The sequence below is a fragment of the Gracilinanus agilis genome, chromosome 1, assembly GCF_016433145.1.
Source record: "Gracilinanus agilis isolate LMUSP501 chromosome 1, AgileGrace, whole genome shotgun sequence".
Lineage (NCBI taxonomy): Eukaryota > Metazoa > Chordata > Mammalia > Didelphimorphia > Didelphidae > Gracilinanus > Gracilinanus agilis.
Window position 1 is genome coordinate 200,414,661 of NC_058130.1, and position 19,893 is coordinate 200,434,553.

Here is a 19,893-nt window from a genome sequence, read left to right on the forward strand (position 1 = left end):
AGTTAGGAAATGAATCCCAGGCTATACTACTGATTGGCATGACCTAGGAAAGGCCATTCTATGGTCTAGTCTATTTCTTCTTCTATAAAATTAAGGAGTAATAGTTTGTCCCTCTGAGTTGACTAGTTTCTCTCCACACTCCTGCTATCTGAGTGAAAATTTAAATACCTGGTCATACCCCTCCCAACTTGGCCAGTTAGAAGTCATCTCTCATGGTCTAATGAGTCTACAGGCATGGCAGATACCAGCTCTTCCTTCTTCTCTCCTCGTTCCCCTGGAAAACCCCAAGCACCAGAATCAAATTGGGAGAATTTTCAGCATCTAAAGGGTTAAATCTTTAAACTTCATCCTTGGCCTCTGGCTTGGAAAATGCATCTGTATCAGGGGAGTTGGCAGAGGGATGCCTGAGGCATTGGATAAATGGATGTATTTTGTGAGCTGTCAGTGGACATTTTCCCTCCCTCAGCTCTTTCCAGGGTGCCTTTTTAATACTTGCCCATGGCCTGATAAACTGATGAATGTAAGCAATGATGAAAGTTCCATGCTAGTCTTCACTTCGATGGTCTAGTTCATGAGAAGTATACTTTTGGTAAAAGTCAATAAGGGAATTCATCTGAAGTCTGAGCACAGAGGCAGCTAGAAGCAAAGTTATAAAATAGGAAAGGTTTGTCTCTAAGTACCTGGGCCTCCCTTTTCACCTGCTTTTTCCACTTTTTGCATATGTTCTTCCCACTCCCACAATCCCATTGCCACTGTGGAAAAATTGGATGGGCAGATGAGGTAAGGTAATTTCTTTAGGGTTACACCAGTTAATGGCATCCATTTAGAGCTCTTCTGGACACCAGTAGGTTTGGCCAATTGGGGAGGCATGATCATCCTTGTTAGTGATTCTGGTATGTCCAACATAGTGCTACTGTCCAGGACACTTTGAGTATTTGCAAAAAGTTGAGGGACATGGTTATGGCCCCCATATTCTTTGTATAGATCAGCACATCACTTAGAGTAGGGGTTCTTCACCCTCTGGCAGTCTCTAGAGAAGTCTGTGGATTCCCTTCTCAGAATAATGTATTTAAATGCCTAAAATAAAGCACATAGGATTACAAAGAAAATCAATATATTGAAATACACTTATCAAAAAAAATTAAATAGTTTCATGGGCCCTCAGTTATGAACTGCTGTTTTAGAGGGAGAAATACCTGATTTATTTCATTTGAATGTTCTTTCCTGTTCCCCTTTGGGTTTTTTAGGAACCTATCTTTTCTCTCAGTCCTGCGTCCCTTCCTGTCCCCATGGAACCTGGCCCTCAGTGACAAGTGGGAGATGTGAGAAATGCACAGAGGACTGTGAGTACTGCTCTGCCAGGAATATCTGCCAGAAGTGTCTGTCTCAACCAGCCCACCCACTCTACCTGCACCTTGGCAGGTGCTACACACACTGCCCTGAGTAAGTACAACTTTCGCTCTCCCTCTCTCTCTTTCTCCCTCCTTCTCTCTCCTTCCTTCTCTCTCTCTCCCTCCTTCTCTCTCTTCCTCCCTCCCTCCCTCCAGCCCTCCTTCTCTCTCTCTCTTCCCCCTCCCTCCCTCTCTCTCCCTCTCTCTTCTTCTCTCTCTCTCTCCCTCCCTCTCTCGCTGTCTCTCTCTGTCTCTGTCTCTCTCTCTCTCCCTTTTTCTCTTTCTCTGTCATTCCCTCCTTCTTCCCTCTTTCTCTGGCTCTGCATGATTGTGTATATCTCTGCCTCTCACTGACTCTATATCTGCCTGTCTCTAGGTCTCTGTCTCTATCTTTGTCTCTCTCTGTTCTCTCCCTTTAGCTCCCTGTTGTTTTTGTCTTTGTTGAGTTGTTTCAGTAGTGTCTGACTCTTCGTGACCCCATCTGGGTTTTTCTGGCAAAGATCCTGGTGTGGTTTGCCATTTCTTTTTCCAGCTCATTTTATAGATGAGGAAACTGAGACAAACAGGCTTCAGTGATTTGCCCAGTATCACAGAGCTAGTGAGTGTCTTGAGTCTGGATTTGATGAGTCTTCCTGACTCCAGACTCAGCTCTCTCTCCACTGCATCACTGAGCTGCTCCCTTTGGCTTCCCTCCACTTTTTATATCCATTTAAGCTTCTTCCTAGGAAATTACTTCTTCCAAACTTCTGCGTCTCTTGGAAAGACCACCTCTCATCATCCCTGGACACATTATGGTTACTTAGAAACTGAAGGACATCACAGACTGCATGCTGTTGCCTTTCTTAAAAACTTAGGTTCTTTCCACTTTGAACTAATGCTTCTTTCAAGCATCTTTAGTATTTTTGTCTCCATTGCCAGCTAGAATCATGCAGTCCTCAGGCAAAAGCAGCCCTTGGATCAGTACTTTGTAGCCTTAAAGCAAAATTTCAATGTGAGTTATTATCATTATTAATTAAGGAAGCCTCCCTGGGGTGGGGAGGGGTGGGAGTTCTTCTACATTGTGAGTGTAAGTGATGGCTATAGCTGGAGGGTTAGGAATTTCATTATTGCTTTTTTAGCCAGGTTTGCAGTTTCATCTATGAAGAAAGCTCTCCCAATGGGGCTCAGGCTTGTAATAGGTATAGGCTGTAAAAGTTTAAAAGCAGATTTGTGTAAGCTACAAATATAAATTAATAACTGCTCGACAATTTTTAGTCTGAGGGAGCTGACTAAAGCAAAGGTGTCAACTACACACCCCAAATTCCCCAGTGAGCCCCAATCAGATAAAAATGTAATTGGGCAAGAATTGGAGATCTCATTTTTATAGTCTTTTTTGTAGTTGTTGTTGGAACAGACTAATTTTCATCCATGCCACCTTGTGGTTAGTTTAATAAAGTATCCAAATCAACTCAAAGCAATCAGTAAAACTTTCAAGTTAACATATCCATATCATCTCAAAGTTATCCATATCATTTGGTGTTCTGCTGCTCTTACAACCAATGTCTAGAGCAGTGGTTCCCAGACTTTTTTGGTCTACCACCCCCTTTCCAGAAAAAATATTACTTAGCGCCCCTGGAAATTAATTTTTTTATTTTAATAGCAATTAATAGGAAAGATAAATGCACCTGTGGCCATCACTGCTCTCCTGGATCACTGCAGCACCCACAAGGGGGCGGTGGCACCCACTCTGGGAATCACTGGTCTAGGACTTGTCTGAGATTTACATATCCTAGGACCAAAAGGACCCTGACCATTCATATAACTTTTCCTGATTTAGCACATATTACCAGGATGTGATTTGGGAGTAATATATGATGTGGTTTACAAATTATGTTCCTCTGATCTATGGACCAGTCTATATTTGTCTCCTAAGTTCCTCTTTGCAATCAAGATGTCACAGAGGATAGAGTGCCCAACCTGGAATCAGGAAGAACTGAGTTCACATCTGACCTCAGATACTGATAATCTTTAAAAGTCAAAAAAGACAATTTCCCTATACCCCAGAAAACCAAAAGAGCCAGTGTGCCAGAGAATTTGTTTATTTCCTTTCAAAGAATTCAAACATGTGGGGGGCTTAGATAGACCCAATCCCCAGAAAGAAGATTACAACTTTCATAGTATTCTAAGAAAAAGGGGAGGGAGGTGTCTTTGGAGTTGGGCTACAAAGGAGAAAATTCTGTCCAGTAATAGGAGATGTTCCTCTACCACTTTAAATGTTTATCAGTTTGTGACTGGGATAAGATGGAGGGAAGCAGCCTTGATGTTTATCTGCAAAAGGCTCTAGGATTGTTCAGAGTAATCCCAACTGTTCTTGTGCAGAAACTTTGCAAAGTCATTTCCGGGCAATGCTTCACTGCTTTTATCAGATTAATCCTGATGTTCCAAGACAATTCTAAGCACCACAAAGCCATTAGAAACCTGTTTACCCTTAACAATACTGTGTGATCCTGGGCAAGTCACTTGACTCTGTTTGCCTTGTTTTTCTCTTCTGAAAATTGAACTGGAAAAGAAAGTGACAAGAAAACCCCAAATAAGGTCACAAGAGTCAGACATGAATGAAATAGTTGAACAACAAAAGCATCTTACCTCCTGCTATTGTTACTTTATGCTGACTACTTATAAATTTACTTCACTGACTAGAAGGGTGATGGAAGAGTGGTCAAAGGGACCCAGAAAGATATGCAATTTTAACACAAAAACATATCTAGGATATAAACATCAGAGAAAGCCAGGAAGGGGCAGCAACTACATGAGACAAGTCTCCCTGTCATTTCCTGTCTGTTTTCTCCAGCCTTCTTACTAAGAAAGGTTTTTTCAGTGCTCTCCCTTCCACTCTTATCAAAATGGAATTTGCCTGTTGCTTAGCCTTGTATTGCTTAATCTAATCATTACCTTCTCTTCCTACCTTCCTTTCCCTTTATCTCTTATGCCCTTTGATACTTTCTCTGGACTGTCATATTGGGGTAGGGAAGGAAAGAGGCTTAGATGGTAAGGAGAAGGAAAGTGAAAAAGAAAAAGGAAGATGAAAGTGAAGAGAGGAAGAGTGCCTAGAATAAGTAAGGAGAAAATTGTTCTGATCTCTGTGTCAGACCACATCATGGGTATCCTATTCAGTTCTGACCCTCACACATTAAAGGAGACGTTAAGGTGGTCAAAAGTGCTGAACATCTAGTACTTAATCCAGCTCATTTTACAGATGAGGAAACTGAAACAAACAGGACCAGGGTCACACAACTAGTAAGTATCTAAAGCCAGATTTAAACTCAGGAAGGTGAGTCTTTCTGATTCTAGATTCAGCACTCTATCCACTGTACCACCTAGCAAGTGGATAGGTGATCCTATCAAGAGACCAATTCACAATCCCTTTTCCCCTAGTTAATTGTGAAAATTGTGAAAATTTTCCCCCAATATGAGGGAAATGCATTCTTTAAAGAAATTATTGTCACTATTATTTTTCTCAAAAATTTCCCTTTGGGGAAATGAAAGCAAATTGCTTAGACTCAAGTAGAAGATAGGAGGAGAATATATGACTGGATTGGTTTTATGCATAAACACTTCCTTTAGCCCAATGCCTTTATGAACAACATTCTCCAGACCTCACTTTCTAGGTGGGTTCCTTCCTCAACTTGAGTTGGTGATGCTTTATCTTGAATTAACTGTGATCTCAAACAGGGTTTTGGCAAGAACATGCTCTTTTCACTGTAGTTTCTTCCCAAATCAGCCAAATCCCTCATTCCAGCTCCCTTCCTGTCCTCCCTTTCTGAGATCTATGGTTTGACCTGAATGGTTTCTTCATCCTAGATTGTGACCCCAGCCTTCCCTTTTTCATCTCCACCCAGTTCTTCCAGCAATAAAGCTGTTCTGACCTCACTACTCAGGAACTAGTCACCTGATGTCAAGATGAAGCCCAGCTTTGATAACCAATTTGATTAAATGAGTCCTTAGTATAATAATCATTACTGGCTTCAATAAAGTCAGTCAATTATAACGCAATCTGGCCCCCTGAGAATTCACACTGACTTGGAAAACTTCAATAGAGTGGCTAAGATCCAATGGTCTCTAACTGACCAAAAAATGGGTAATACTTACAGGAAATACAAAACTAAATAAAAATTATTCCATATGCCTTTATAGGATTGGAACAAGGCTGCTATTACCTTAATAGAAGAACAAAAAATAGTAAATATTTTTGGGAGACTGACTCCTTTGCTTTTTTAATTAAAAAAAAATTTATTCTAAACTTCATAAACAACCTTTTCCACATATATTGTAGAATAGGAGAGAACTGCCCACAAAACTGAAAATTACATGATTTGCATTTTTTAAGTATGTAACAAATTCAATATAAAACTTTCTTTCTTCCTTCCTTTTTTCTTTTTTTAAACCTTTGCCATCTCAGTTCCAAGGCAGAAAAGCATAAAGGGCTAACTCTCCACTGAGCCACCTAGCTGCCCCTAATACACAACTTTCAAAACTTTCTTGCTTGTCTGTGATTTCCTCTGCCCTGGCTTGGATTCTCTTCTCCTTCCCTTACTTTCTTTCTCTCCAGCTTCTTCGGGGCATCTAGGTGGCACATCGGATAGAGTGCCAGGCCTACAATCAGGAAGACTCATCTTCCTAAGTTCAAATCTGAGCCCAGACATTTATTAGCTTTGTGACCCTCAGCAAGTCACTTCACCCTGTTTGCCTCAATTTCCTCATTTGTAAAATGAGCTGGAACAGGAAATGGCAAACTGCTCCAGGATCTTTGCCAAGAAAACCCAAATGGGGTCCAAAAAAATCAGACTGGACTGAAGAGCAACACAAGTTTCTTAGGAAAATCAGCCCCAACTCGTTTGTTTGGGTTTTGTTTGTTTTGTTTTGTTTATGCCTGAGAGCCCAGTTTACAAACTCTTCCTAGCTCCAGGGCCCTACACAAAGAGGTACCAACGTAGTTTGCTAACTCATGTTTTATCCTACAATATTAAATTCAGTTAGAGAATGTAAACTTGGCTCTACAATGTAGCAATGTCTTTGGTCATCTAGTGTCACCAAAAAGAAAGAGTTTCTTCCTGAACTGTAACTAGACATTTTTTCACCAAAGTAAAAATGAATTGATGGAGGGAGGTAGCAGTTCAGAGAATGCAGGTATAGCTGTACTGGGAGAGTTGGCTGCTTGGTTTTTAATTTTCCTTCCTTCATATTCTCTACTAGCATGAGAAACTCTCTGAATAGGTTAGGAAAAAGTAGGCCATGGAAAGGAGGCCCAAGGGCTGTTGGACCATCACAGCATGGGTCAGCAGAGGGCCTCAAGGTAAGGCCTGTGGACAACATTTTGACTTAGAGAGGAAGAACATCTTCCTTGGTAAGAAGTATTGTTCAAAGGAATCTTGGCTAGGGCTTCCCCTTAGTGAATAAGGCACACTTAGGAAAATAAAGAGGAAAAAGACAATGGTAGCACCCAAGGCTTTCGTAATAAAAGCAAGTCAATCCTGATAGAGGGATGAGTTAATGCTACCTCAGCCTCTCGTACAGCTACCCTTTCCTACCTGGGCTCCTACACAAAGGTTTAAAAAAGGTTTTAATAGAACAGTGAAGTGGCCCAGTGGAGAGAGAGACAGGCCTAGAGGTGGAAGGTCCTCAAAATCTGACCTCAGACACTTCCTAGCTGTGTGATCCTAAACAAGTCACTTCCCCCCTCCCCCAATTGCTTAGCCCTTGCCACTCTTCTGCCTTAGAATTAATACATAGTATTGATTCAAAGACAGAAGATAAGGGTTGAGTTTTTTTAAGGATTTTAAAATGGAGTTACTAGTCGTTTTCCCACAGTATACCCTTGGAGTGTCAGTGCTCTTGGACAAAGCTCTATTTGCCCCATGGTGGTTATAGTTCCATTCTCTCAAGAAGGCATTTTTCTGTCTATCCACAGCTTCTGTTTATATATGCATTTGGTTCTAATTTTTCTCTCTAATCTTTTTTTCCTCTTCCTTGCTTTCTAAATTTTTTTAAAAACCCTTACTTTCAATCTTAGAATCAGTACTAAGTACTGGTTCCAAGGAAGAAGAGCAGTAAGAGCTAGGCAATGGAGGTTAAGTGATTTGCCCAGGGTCACACATCCAGAACATGTCTGAGACCAAATTTGAACTCAGGACCTCTTGTCTCTGTCTTCTGAGCTACCTTGCTGCCCCCTTGCTTTCTAATTAATGTATGAATATCACTTCTTCCTATCCTATCGTTCCTTCATATTCTCTATCTGCGTGAGAAACCCAGAATAATTCTATTACTTTGGAGATGAAACTATATCTCAGCCAGGTTCAAAAAAGTTCATGAATGAAAAATAATAGAAATGGACTTTTAGTATCATATTATGTTCTAGTAGAATGTAAATTTCCTAAGGGTAGGAACTATTTGATTTTTGACTTTGTATCCCAAGGGCTTAGTACGGTGCTTAATATCAATTCTAAAATGGAAGAAAAAAAAAGAACTGTTGAGTCATTTTTCAATTATATCTGTCCCTTCATGACCCCACTTGGAGTTTTCTTGGCAAAGATCCTGGAGTGGTTTGCCATTTCCTTCTCCAGCTCATTTTACAGATGAGGAAATGGAGGCAAACAGAGTGAAGTGAGATGCCTAGGGCTACACAGCTAGTAAGGATCTGAGGCCAGATTTGAATTCAGAGAGATGTCTTTTTCACTTTGGCTCTGGTGCTCAATTCACTGAGCCACCTAAATGCCCCAAGCAAGTTAGCAAAAATAACTAGTGAAAATAGAAACCTATCAGCATGGCATGATGTCTAGATAGCAGGCTTAAGAGTCAGGAAGATCTAAATTCAACTCCTGACTCTTACATTTATTTACTGTGCAATGTTGAGCAAGTCACTTAACCTCTGAGTGCCCCCAGAAAAGTCTCTTTTAAGTTGCAGAAGATTTGCTAATCTACATTGATAAAGAGATTTTTCTATATCAATAAAATCACAGATCTTGACCCCCCAAAAAAAAGGGTATGGGCGGTGGGGTGTTAAGTGATGGCTTCATCTCAAGGTGAGCTCTTCTCTGAGCTGCTGGCTCACTAGCCCAGCCTCACCAATAGGCACATTTAATGTCATTTGTCTTAGGCGCAAAAATTGTTAGCTAATGCTCCCTACCAAATCATGGAAGGGTTTCCATTTGCATCAGTGTAGTGAAGATAAATATGTGGATCTTTTGAAGTATTAAAATATCTCTAATTCTGCATGACACAAAGTATGGTTAGTATCCCCAAACTCATAAGCATATTTTCTTCTCTTCTTAGGAGGTTTTATGCAGAAAATGGAACTTGCAAAGCCTGTAACTTAACTTGCAAAACATGTGAGGGAAATGCCACCAATTGCCACTCATGTGAAAGAAATTTGGTCTTGACCCAGGGCACGTGCCAGGAATCCTGCCCCGAGAGGCACGTTGCTGTGGATGGAATATGTAGGCGCTGTCCGGAGATGTGTCAAGAGTGTATGCATGAAAAAACATGTAAAGGTATGTCAGAGAGATGGAAGGAGAAATTGGCCCTGTGGTCCTCTCTCTGAAAGGGGCCAAGGGAACAGCAGATTCATATATCCAGAAAGAGCTATAGATGTCATTTTCCCAGTTATGAGTGAAAAGATGGCTATTTCAATAAGTCAAAGAAAGCTACCAAGTATAGCGCTAAAGAATTCCTTATTTTGCCAGCCTAACTCTCTATCCAAGGCAAAATATGGGCAATGTTTACATTAGATGAACAGAATTATATCTGACTATGAGGGGGTTTACATATAGGATTGGGTTATAGACTATAAAATCAAACAGACCTTAGTGATTCTGGAGTGATGGACTTTGGTCCTATCTAGATAATCCTCAGCTATTGTGTAAACATTTTATTATTCAAGATTCCCAAAGCATACACTTAAATTCAAATCAAGAAGCATGCCTTAAGTGCCTGCTGTATGCTAGGCACCATGCGAGAGGCTGAGGATACCAAAAAAAAAAGTAGTCTTGCCTTCATGGAACTTAAGTTCTATTAAGGAGAAAGGACATGTTTTTACAAAGTTAAATATGAGATGTCTACCAAATTATAGCAAGGGTGGGGTAGATCAGTATAGTCTTTAAGTACCTGGTTAATATTTAAACTTAATGTTAAATGAAGCTAGAGATTCTGTGAGGCAAGAGCAAAGAGTAGCACATTCTAGGCATGAAGAAAACCTGGGCAAAGCATGAAGATAATGAGATGGAATGTGGATGGGGAGCAGCAAGTGGACCATTCTTGCCTAGAATATAGAATATATAGAGGAAAGTAAGGCTAAGTAAGTCAAAACAAACTCAAATTTGTGCATGTGTATATGTATGCTTATATGTACATATCCTAAACTCCACAAAATCTTACTGTGCCTCATCATATAGTAGAGGCTACACTGTCTTCTCCATGGCTGTCGGCTAGGAAAAACCCAAGTTAATTAGAAAAGATTCAACATCCATTTGATTGCAGAGTTAAGAAGTTTTTTCTCATGGTAATAATTATCTAATATTAAGTATCTAATATTAAGTTATAGAGGGATTGCAATCTATATCAATGGAGAGAGAGGGGGGCAGCTGGGTGGCTCAGGGGATTAAGAGTCAGGCTCAGAGACAGGAGATCCTGGGTTCAAATCTGACCTCAGATACTTCCTGGCTGTGAGACCCTGGGCAAGTCACTTGACCCCCAATGCCTAGCCCTTACCACTATATTAAGATGGAATGTAAGGATTTAAAAAAAAAATGGAGAGAGAAAATCACCATCTCTTGAAATACTGGAATACATGCGCAATGTTTGCATAGTAATATTGAATTTGAATATTAATTTTGTGAATTGATTTCATATATATATATGTGTGTGTATACATACATACATACATATATATACATATATATATATATATACCAGTGTGAATAAGTACACATTCACCTATATGTATACACACATGTTTTAAAGTGACAGTAAAGAGACAACATATCTCCAAGTCAGGATGATCTGGGTTCAAATACTACTTAGACTCATATGGCATGTGGACTTTGTGACCCTGATAATGGATATTTTTTACTTACTACCAACTCTTTTGAGGAAGCCTCTAATTTATGCCCATTGCATATAATACTAGCTGTGGGTTTTTGATTGATGACATTTATCATATTGTTTTTAATTTTTTTTTAAACCCTTACCTTCCATCTTAGAATCAATTTTATGTATTGGTTCCAAGGCAGAAGAGTGGTAAGGGCTAGGCAATGGGAGTTAAGTGACTTGCCCAGGGTCACACAGCTAGGAAGTGTCTAAGGTCAAATTTGAACTCAGGACCTCCTTTCTAGGCCTGGCACTATATTTACTGAGCCTCCTTGCTATCCACATATCATATATATGTAGATTTAGCATATGTATTTATCATATATATCATATATATATTTAAAAACTCTTACCTTTATATCTTAGAATCAATACTGTGTATTGGTTCCAAGGCAGAAGAGCAGTAAGGACTAGGCAATGGGGGTCAAGTGACTTACCCAGGGTCACACAGCTAGGGAGTCTGGGACCAAATTCAAACCTAGGACCTCCGGTCTCTAGGCCTGGCTCTCAATCCACTGGGCCACCCATCTGCTCCCACACATACACACTTATCATATTTTTTAAAATTCATTTATTTCTATTTTCTAGGTTGCTTTTCTTTTAAAAAATACATATTGTTTCTTGCCAAAAGTTATTTTTCTATATCTATATCTACTGACAATTATGATTTTCTTACTCTAGTTATATTTGTGTATATATATTCAAATCAACTTACAAAACTAAATTCTATAACTTATATGATAAGATATTATATGCACATGTAATAAGATCCAGTTTTGTGGATTTATTGATTTCATGTGTGTATATGTATGTGTGTGCATGTGTATATATGTATTGTACATATATTAAACTCTAGAAAATAAGCTAATGGAGAATTCACAAAAGGTTCTAAGCAAAAATCTTTATTCCATCAGAAGAGGGGAAGCTAGACATAGCATGTTGGGGTTTGGTGTAGGACCAAGCCCAAGGCAGAGAGGTGAAGCCTTGATACCTATAGTTGTGACAAGACAAAAAGCAAGGAGCCAGGATGTAGTAGGAACAATGGCAAAGTCGGCTCGGTTCACAAGAGCTTGCTCAGCCACAAAGAGTCTAGTCTCATCAGGGTCGCATGGTCTGGATGTGGTTTGCTCAGTCTTAGCAGGTGTGTGTTTGCTTAATCTCAGGGATGGTTCAGGCTGATGGGTCTGAGCTGGTTCAGATAGTAACAGAGTGACAGCAGCAGAATTCACCCTGAGTAATCAAGTGCAAAGGATTGTTGTTATGCCAAACTCATGATACATCTTGAATGGGTAGGATATGCTCAGCTGCTACATGACAACTGAGGAAAAAAATGAGAGGCGTTAAACGCAAAGAGTAAATTTGGGGGTCCATATATATTATATAATATCATATGGTATATGAAATATAGCATAGTATTATGGATAGATAATTGGCTTCACAGTCGAGATAACTAAGTTCAAATCCTGCCTCTAATATAGACTGGCTGTGTGATCTTACGCAAGTCACTTAACTTCTAGATATTTGAGGCAACTACTTAAAACTGTAAGTTAAAGAAGAGTTGTAAGTCTGCATTGTTAAAAGGACTTCATTCCCATAGGACCTTCCTACCTGATTCATTATTATTACTGTTCCTCAACTTATAGTCTTGGATAAGTTACCTGAAGCACCAAGAGGTTAAGTGACTTGCCCAAGGCCATTTAGCATATATTTCATATTGAATTTTCTATGGTCACTAGGCAGGAAGTAGACAGGGAGCTGGTCCTTCAAAGTGACTACGTTCTGTACTGTAGTCCATCTGGTTGACCACAAGCAGGTGGGGAGGTTCTGAATATGCCCCCAGTTATAAATATAAATATAAATATAAATATATATATATATACATATATATATATATGGGACTTGGTGATGTGTTGAAGGAGAGAAGAGTAGAAGGGTCTTTTAGTTAAGGTAACTCTCTAAGACTCTAAGTTATAGAGGAATCGCAACAACCTTAGTGGGAGAAATTTGTACACATATATATGTATGTATGTGTGTATAAATGTATATATAATATATGCATGTGTATGTGTACTTGTATAGACATCTACAATAATATATGTCTGTACACATATGTATGTTTAAAACAAATTAAGACACAAAAATGAATTATGCCAACTTGTATACAACTCTTGCTAATGGCTGAAATTTGAGGTACTTGAAGAAATAAAAGAATACATTCATGCATAAGACTCAGGCTACTGAGTTTCTTTACCTCAACACTAACTCAAAGATGGCAGCAATCTAGAAGTCCAAGGTTCAGCATCCCCAAAAGCCAAACTCACTCATTTCATTCCAGAGCCAATCCGGTATAGATCACACAGCTCTTTCCTGTTTCTCCCTAGATGTAACCATGAAAGTTTTCAACCTCTTTAGAGATGGGGAAGAAAGAGCACCAGATGTCATACACCCACCCAAACATACTCAGAAATAAGCCAGCCAAATTACAGATATGGAAATGCTAAGTGTCCACCATATTGAAATATAAAGACGTGTTCCCTATTTCTTAGTGGGGGGATAACCTCTTGTTCTCTTTTCTGATTTAGAATGCATTCCTCCTTTCCTCTTGCATGATGAAATATGTGTCCAGAACTGCCCCCCTGGCTTCTATGAGGATTTCTACAGATGTTCCCCTTGCAGTGAGAGCTGTGTGGCATGCAATGGCCCTGACGATGATGACTGTATACTCTGCCCCGATTCCTTGGTCCACTATTATGGTCAATGTCTGGATGAATGTCCACATGGGACTTACTATGAAAAGGCTTCAAAGGACTGCAAAGGTGAAGACTATAGGGAACTTGGATGGGACTTGGTGATGTGAAGGAGAGAAAGGTAGAAGGGTTTTTTTAGATAAGGTAACTTCTCTAAGACTCTAAGTTATAAAGAAGTCACAACAACCTTAGTGGGAGGAATTTGTACACTCATATAGTCCCAGGTCCTTAACATTAAATATTGGTTGGTCCTAGACAATACAGGCATACCTTGGAGACCATTCCAGACCACTGCAATTAAGCAAATGTCACAATAAAGCAAGTCACATGAATTTTTTGGTTCCCTAGTGCATATGAAAGTTATGTTTACAAAATGCTGTGTTCAATTAAGTGCATAATAGCATTATGTCTAAAAAAGCCAATGTACACACCTTCATTTTAAAATAGCTTTGTCGCTAAAAATGCTAACCATCGACCAAGCTTTCAACAAGTCATAATCTTTTTTTGCCCATGGATGGTCTTGCTCAATTTTCGTAGCTACTGATCAGGGTGGTGGCTGCTGAAGACTGGGGTGACTGTGGTAATTTCTCAAATTAAGAAAACAGTGAAATTTGTCACATAGATTGACTCTTCCTTTCATTGAATGCTTGGGGGTCACCATGGGGTTATTAACTGACCTGATTTCAATATAATTCTGTCTCAGGAAAGAAGAGAAATGGGGAATGGCCAGTCAGGGATGGAGTTAGAGTACACATCACATTTATTGAGTGTTTGCTATCTTCTTGGGGAACAGTTCATGACACCCCAAAACAATTACGATAATAACATCAAAGAACACCATAGCAGATATAATAATAATGAAAAAATAATGAAATGCTGTCTGAATTACCAAAATGTAGCAGAGACACAATGTGAGCACATACTGTTGGGAAAATGGCACCAACAGATGAATTGATACCATGTTGCCACAAACCTTGAATTATGAAAAACATAATATTTGAGAAGTGCAATAAAACAAGGTATATGAGCAGATCAAGTTGTTTTTTAGTGCCCTCAGTCTCCCTTTTTAAGACTTTTTTCCCATGATGCCTCCTAATCCTACTCCCTGAAGGTACCTAGTCTTTCCCTTGCTTTTTTATTCTCTCCACAGTTAGGTGACACAGTGAATAGAGTGCTGGACCTGAATTCAGGAAGATGAGTTCAGATTCAGCATCACACATCTACTAGCTGTGTGGCCTTGGGCAAGTCCCTTAATCTCTATTTGCCTCAGTTTACTCAACTGTAAAATGGGGTTAATGATAATACCTATCTTGTAGGATTGTTGTATTTAAAACTCGATCACTACAAAATAAAAAGTTTTGTTCCCTGGTATAGGAACCTCAGACATCAAAGCATAAAGAAATTTGGGGAGGAGGGATGAGTATAGGTGGGGATCTTCTTCTTGCCCCAGAAATCATATCAATCAGGCATTTCTCCCTACGACAAACTCTGGCTCTGTAGCAACCACATGGAGCCTCATGGGCCCTAAAAGGTTAGACATTTCTGGCCTTGGTTCCCCACCTTTTCACTTGTACAACTGGACTTTACTTCATACAACTCCCTTCATTTATCTGTGAGAAAGATACTACAGCCATTTTAAGTAGGCCTCTACTATAGTGCCCCTCCAAAGCCTTACCAAAATTTGGAGGTGATACTAGGTTATAGCAAAGATCTCTACCATCACAGCTTTGCTGGCAGAAGAAGAAATGAGAAGAAGAAGAAATTTCCTATTTCCTTGCCCTGTTTCTTAAAAACAGCATATATAATTAGCAGTAGAACTGTATTTGGAGTCAAAAGACCTGGATTCAAATCCAGGTTCTATCACTTGCAACCAATGTGAACTCAGACAAATTACTTAGCCTCTCTAGTAACCCCTCATCTGTAAAATGAAGGAATTGGGTCAGTTGACCACTAGGGTCCTTTCCAGATCTACAGCTATGATTTTATAATGCCTAATAATTATAAGGAAGGGGTACAGCTAGGTGGCTCAGTGGATAGAGATCCAGGCCAGGAGACAGGAGATCCTGGATTGAAATCTGGCCTCAAACACTTTCTAGCTATATGACCCTAGGCAAGTCACTTAACCCCAGTAGCTTAGCCCTTACTGCTAGCCTGACTTGGAACCAATACTCAGTATTGATCTAAGGCAGGATATAAAGGGTTGTTGTTTTTTTAATCATAAGGAAGAGACCTAAAAAAATCATCTAGTCCAATCCACTCATTTTACAGAGAGAATAAGGATCAGAGAATGAAGAAAGAGGTATCCTAAAATATTTGATTGCTAATCTCTGGTTTATCCTACTAACCTAGAAAAGCTGTGAGGAGAGAGACAGAGATTGTCTGTCTCCATAAGAACTAAGCTCAGAAAGGCTCCTTGTTGGAAGGCAACGTGGAGATTGTTAATATTATGATAATTATTTTTACTAAAAAGTGACTTCTCCTAGATTTCAAAGCTACAAAGGACGGGGGGGAGGAGGGAAGGAAGGAAGAAAAGAGAGAGGGAGGGAGAGATGAAACATTATTAAACACATACTGTGTCAAGATCAGTGATAATCACTTTACAAATTTCTCATTTGATACTCTCAACAACCCTGAGATATAGGTATCATATTTCATCATTTTACAGTTGTAGAAACTGAAGCGGACAGAGGATAAGTGACTTTCCCAGTATCAGAAGCCAAATTTGAACTCAGGTCTTTCTGATTCTGGATTCAGCACTTGATCCATTGCATCACCTAGCTGCCTCTAAAGAACTTCTGTAAAGGACTTGGGGTTATTGACTTTAGCCACACAACAGAGTGTTCTGCCCTATTTGTTGAAATTGGCTTTTTCTTCCATGTTCCCAAAACTTGGCAGCTGGAACCATTTCTCTGGAAGCCATGGACCAAACAGCCTTGGCTTCCATCATTCCTGTCTCAAAGTCCTAACACCCCATATTTCTGAGTGAGTCACCACCACCACCCCCAGCTTAAGTTACTCATTCCTTCCTTCCCATTCAAATTGGTGGACATAGTGGACCTTCCACCAAATTCCTGCTAGGAAGATTCCCTGGCCTTAAGCTCTTTGGCAGAGCAGAGACAGTTGATATAGTAGTAAGAAGAGTGATGAATCTGGAGTCAAAAGACCTGAGTTCAAAACCCAGCTCTGCTATCTGTGTGACCTTGAGAAAATCACGTAATGTCTCAATTTCCTTATTTGTAAAATGAAAGAATTTGACAAAAAGATTTCTAAGAAACTTCAAATTCCAAATCTATGATCCAGATTCATTCTGGGGCCAGTGAACCATGATCAATCTTTTCATCTGACATTATCCATCTCCCTGTATATTCTCTCTATTTCTTCAGCAAATATCTTTTCCCTTTTCACTCCAAAGGGGGGCCTTCTGAACTTGAAGTTTTGCAATATGAAAACACCAAAGATCCTTTAAAAATCTGGATCCTTCTCTCATCCCCCTTCTCTGCCTTGGTGTCTTTTAGAAACCACTGGCTTATATGTGCCATGGACTAAAGGTCCTTTGAATAAAATGTAGGTATTTTACAGGGTTCAGGCAACTACCTGGTGGAGTGAATAGTGTTGACCCTAGAGTCCGAAAGACATGAATTCAAATCCAGTTTTATACTTCCTAACTGTGTGATTCTGGACAAGTAAGCTAACCTCTGTCTGCCTTAGTTTCCTCAACTGTAAAAAACTGGGATAATAATAGCTCCTGTCCCACAAGACTGCTGTGAGGATCCAAAGGGATAATATTTGTAAAGTGCTTAGTACAATGTTTGGCACACAGTAAGCATTTAATAAATGCTTATTCCACTTAGAAGTAGAAGAGATCTTGGAGATCATCTGACCCAAATCCCTTATAACACAGATGATGAAACTTAGCATAATACTTGGCACATCGTAGGCATTTGGGGGAACAAAGTCTTATTTTCTGTCTTAGAATTGATACAAGTATTGGTTTCAAAGCAGAAGGGTGTTAAGGGCTAGGCAAATGGGGTTAAGGGACTTGCCTAGGGTCATACAGCAAAGTGTCTGAGGCTAGATTTGAACCTAGGACCTTTTATCTCCAGGCCTGGTTCTCAATCCGTTAAGCCACATAGTAGACATTTAATTAATGCATATTCCATTTAGAATTGAAGGGACTTTGAAGATCTGATCCAAATCCCTTACTCTAAAAATGATGAAACTGAAGCTCAGGGAGATGCAGTGGTTTGTCCAAGGTCAGATAGGGAATAGCAGAATCAGGATTTGAATCTAGGTCTTCTGACTCTAAATCTAATGTTTATCCCACTTCTTCTTCAGCTACCCCCACCTCTCACCATTATTCGGGTCAATAAAGGCTGATCCAGATGTTGCCATCTGTGAATTCTCTATAAATAATGATAGTCATGTCCTGATTAGTGCAAATGAAGAATCCCCAGAAGTGGTTATATTATTTGAATTTGCACTGCATATTTCCATTGGGCTAGAACCAATGACAATATTTTACATAATTCAAACTGTGAATAGTGTGAATTTGAATACATGTGACCACTTCAGGGGATTCCTTTTTGCTCTAATTGAGACTAAGCTATAATTTACTTTGTGGATTACAAAAAAAGCTAGATCTAGGAGTTAATGGTGTGGATGAGATTTGGCAGCACAGCTAAAAGAGTGACTAAAAGGGCAACAGGATGGCAGAAATCAGTTCTCAAAAGAGGCATGCATTCCTAGTTGCAAACCAAGCTAAAGATTAGGTTACACCAGCAGCTCAGAAATTTGGGAGTCAGTCAGTAAGCAAACATTTATTAAGCACCTATTACTGTGTGAGGGCAGCTAGGTAGCACAGTGGATAAAGTGCCAGGCTTAGAGTCAGGGAGACTGAGTTCAAAACTGGCCTCAGACACTAGCGTGTGATCCTAGATAAGTCACACACATCCCTCCCACCCAACCACCCAGCCCCCGGTTTACCTTGGGTTCTTCATTTGTAAAATGAGCTAGAAAAGGAAATGGCTAACCACTCTAGCATCTTTGCCAAGAAAACCCCAAATGGGGTCACAAAGAGTGAGACACAACCAAAACAACTGAACAACAACACTTTGTGAAGTGCTAGAGATATAAAGAGAAGAAGAAAAACAATCTCTTCCTTCAAGAGTGGTCAGAGATCAAGCCTTGGGAGATAGGAGACCTGGGTTTGAATTCTACTTGGGTCATTTGCAAGCAACAGCTTTCAACTGACAAGAAAAGAAAAGAAGAGAAGAGAAGAGAAGAGGAGAGGAGAGGAGAGGAGATGAGAGAAAAGAAAAGAACTAGGGGTTGGAATTATTTCTCTAGATGACAGAATCCAAAGAGTATAGGTTTCAAGCTATCCAGTCCTACTCCTCAGTTTATACTTGAGGAGTCTGAAGTTCAGGAATGGTCAAGTAACTATCCCCATCACTTGGAGTCTTGACATCCTGGAACTTTCCTCTACCATGCGGCCCTCTTTTCTCATTGGTGAGTGCCTTCTGGTGCCTCCATTTTGGGGACAGATCTTTTGTTGCTGTTGTTCTGTCGTTTCAGTCATGTCTAACCCTTCGTGACCTCACTTGGGGTTTTCTTGGCAAAAATACTGGAATGGTTTGTCATTTCTTTCTCCAACTCATTTTACATGTGAAGAAACTGAGGCAAATGAGGTTAAGTGGCTTACCCAGGGTTACACAACTAGTAAGTATCTGAGGCCAGATTTGAATTCAGGAAGAAGAGTAATTTATCCACTGTGCTACTAGCTGCCCCAGGGACAGATCTGGCCATGCTTTATTCCCCTACTTGCTATGTTTCTGAGTCTCCTGGACCTCTCCACTAAGCCCCTGTGTAGTCAGGTTCTCCCCATTGATTTTACATATTGTTCTGCTCTCACCCCAACCCCCATTAGACTGGACAAGAACTGTCTTCCTTATTTATATTTGAATCCATACCCTTAGCAGAATGCCTGGAATACAATAAGTGATAAATAAATGCTTGTTGCTTGCCTGCTGCTTTTCATCACACAGGTAAGTTATCGATAAGTCAAAGGTTTGAACCCAGGTCCTCTGACTCAAAAGCCAATGATCTTCCCACTATACTAAATGAGAATTATGTTAGATATTGCCATAAGGAATGAAGTTCAAGATTTGCCTCCTATCCTACTGCAGAATGCCCTGAGACCTGTAAAACTTGCACTTCTTGGGGATGCACTTCCTGTAAAGAAGGCATGAAGCCGACTTGGCTGGGATCTTGTGTTGTTCACAAAGACTGCAGCCCTTCTGAATACAAGGATGAGAAGACTCAAACCTGTAAACCTTGTCACATGAAATGCTTTCACTGTACTGGACCTGCTGAAAATGAGTGCCTCAGCTGCCCCAGTGATGGTCTTCTTCTCAGTGAGTATCTATCTCTTCCCTGAGAAATAGAGTAAGTGGGTCCCACTATCTGAGACATGAATCAAATCTGGTGTGGTTAGCTTTGAATGACCCCACTAAAGATAAGTAATATCCATGGGTATCATGTGCAAGCTTGAGATATAGGAAAGAGGGAAAGAGGTGAGAAAGGGATGGAGGGAAGGAAGGAGGGAAGGAAGGAGGGAAGGAAGGAAGGAAGGGAGG

The 19,893-nt window shown here is 40.0% G+C and overlaps 1 protein-coding gene across 1 annotated transcript in view; it reads left to right on the forward strand.

The window, feature by feature from the left end:
- The window catches only part of PCSK5 (proprotein convertase subtilisin/kexin type 5), a 593,358-nt gene that overhangs the window by 551,218 nt on the left and 22,247 nt on the right, over positions 1 to 19,893 (forward strand). The window contains exons 29-32 of the mRNA XM_044678618.1: positions 1,248 to 1,443; positions 8,700 to 8,917; positions 13,094 to 13,327; positions 19,444 to 19,671. Of these exons, the coding sequence (XP_044534553.1) occupies positions 1,248 to 1,443; positions 8,700 to 8,917; positions 13,094 to 13,327; positions 19,444 to 19,671 (876 nt within the window). The remainder of the gene's footprint in view (positions 1 to 1,247; positions 1,444 to 8,699; positions 8,918 to 13,093; positions 13,328 to 19,443; positions 19,672 to 19,893) is intronic.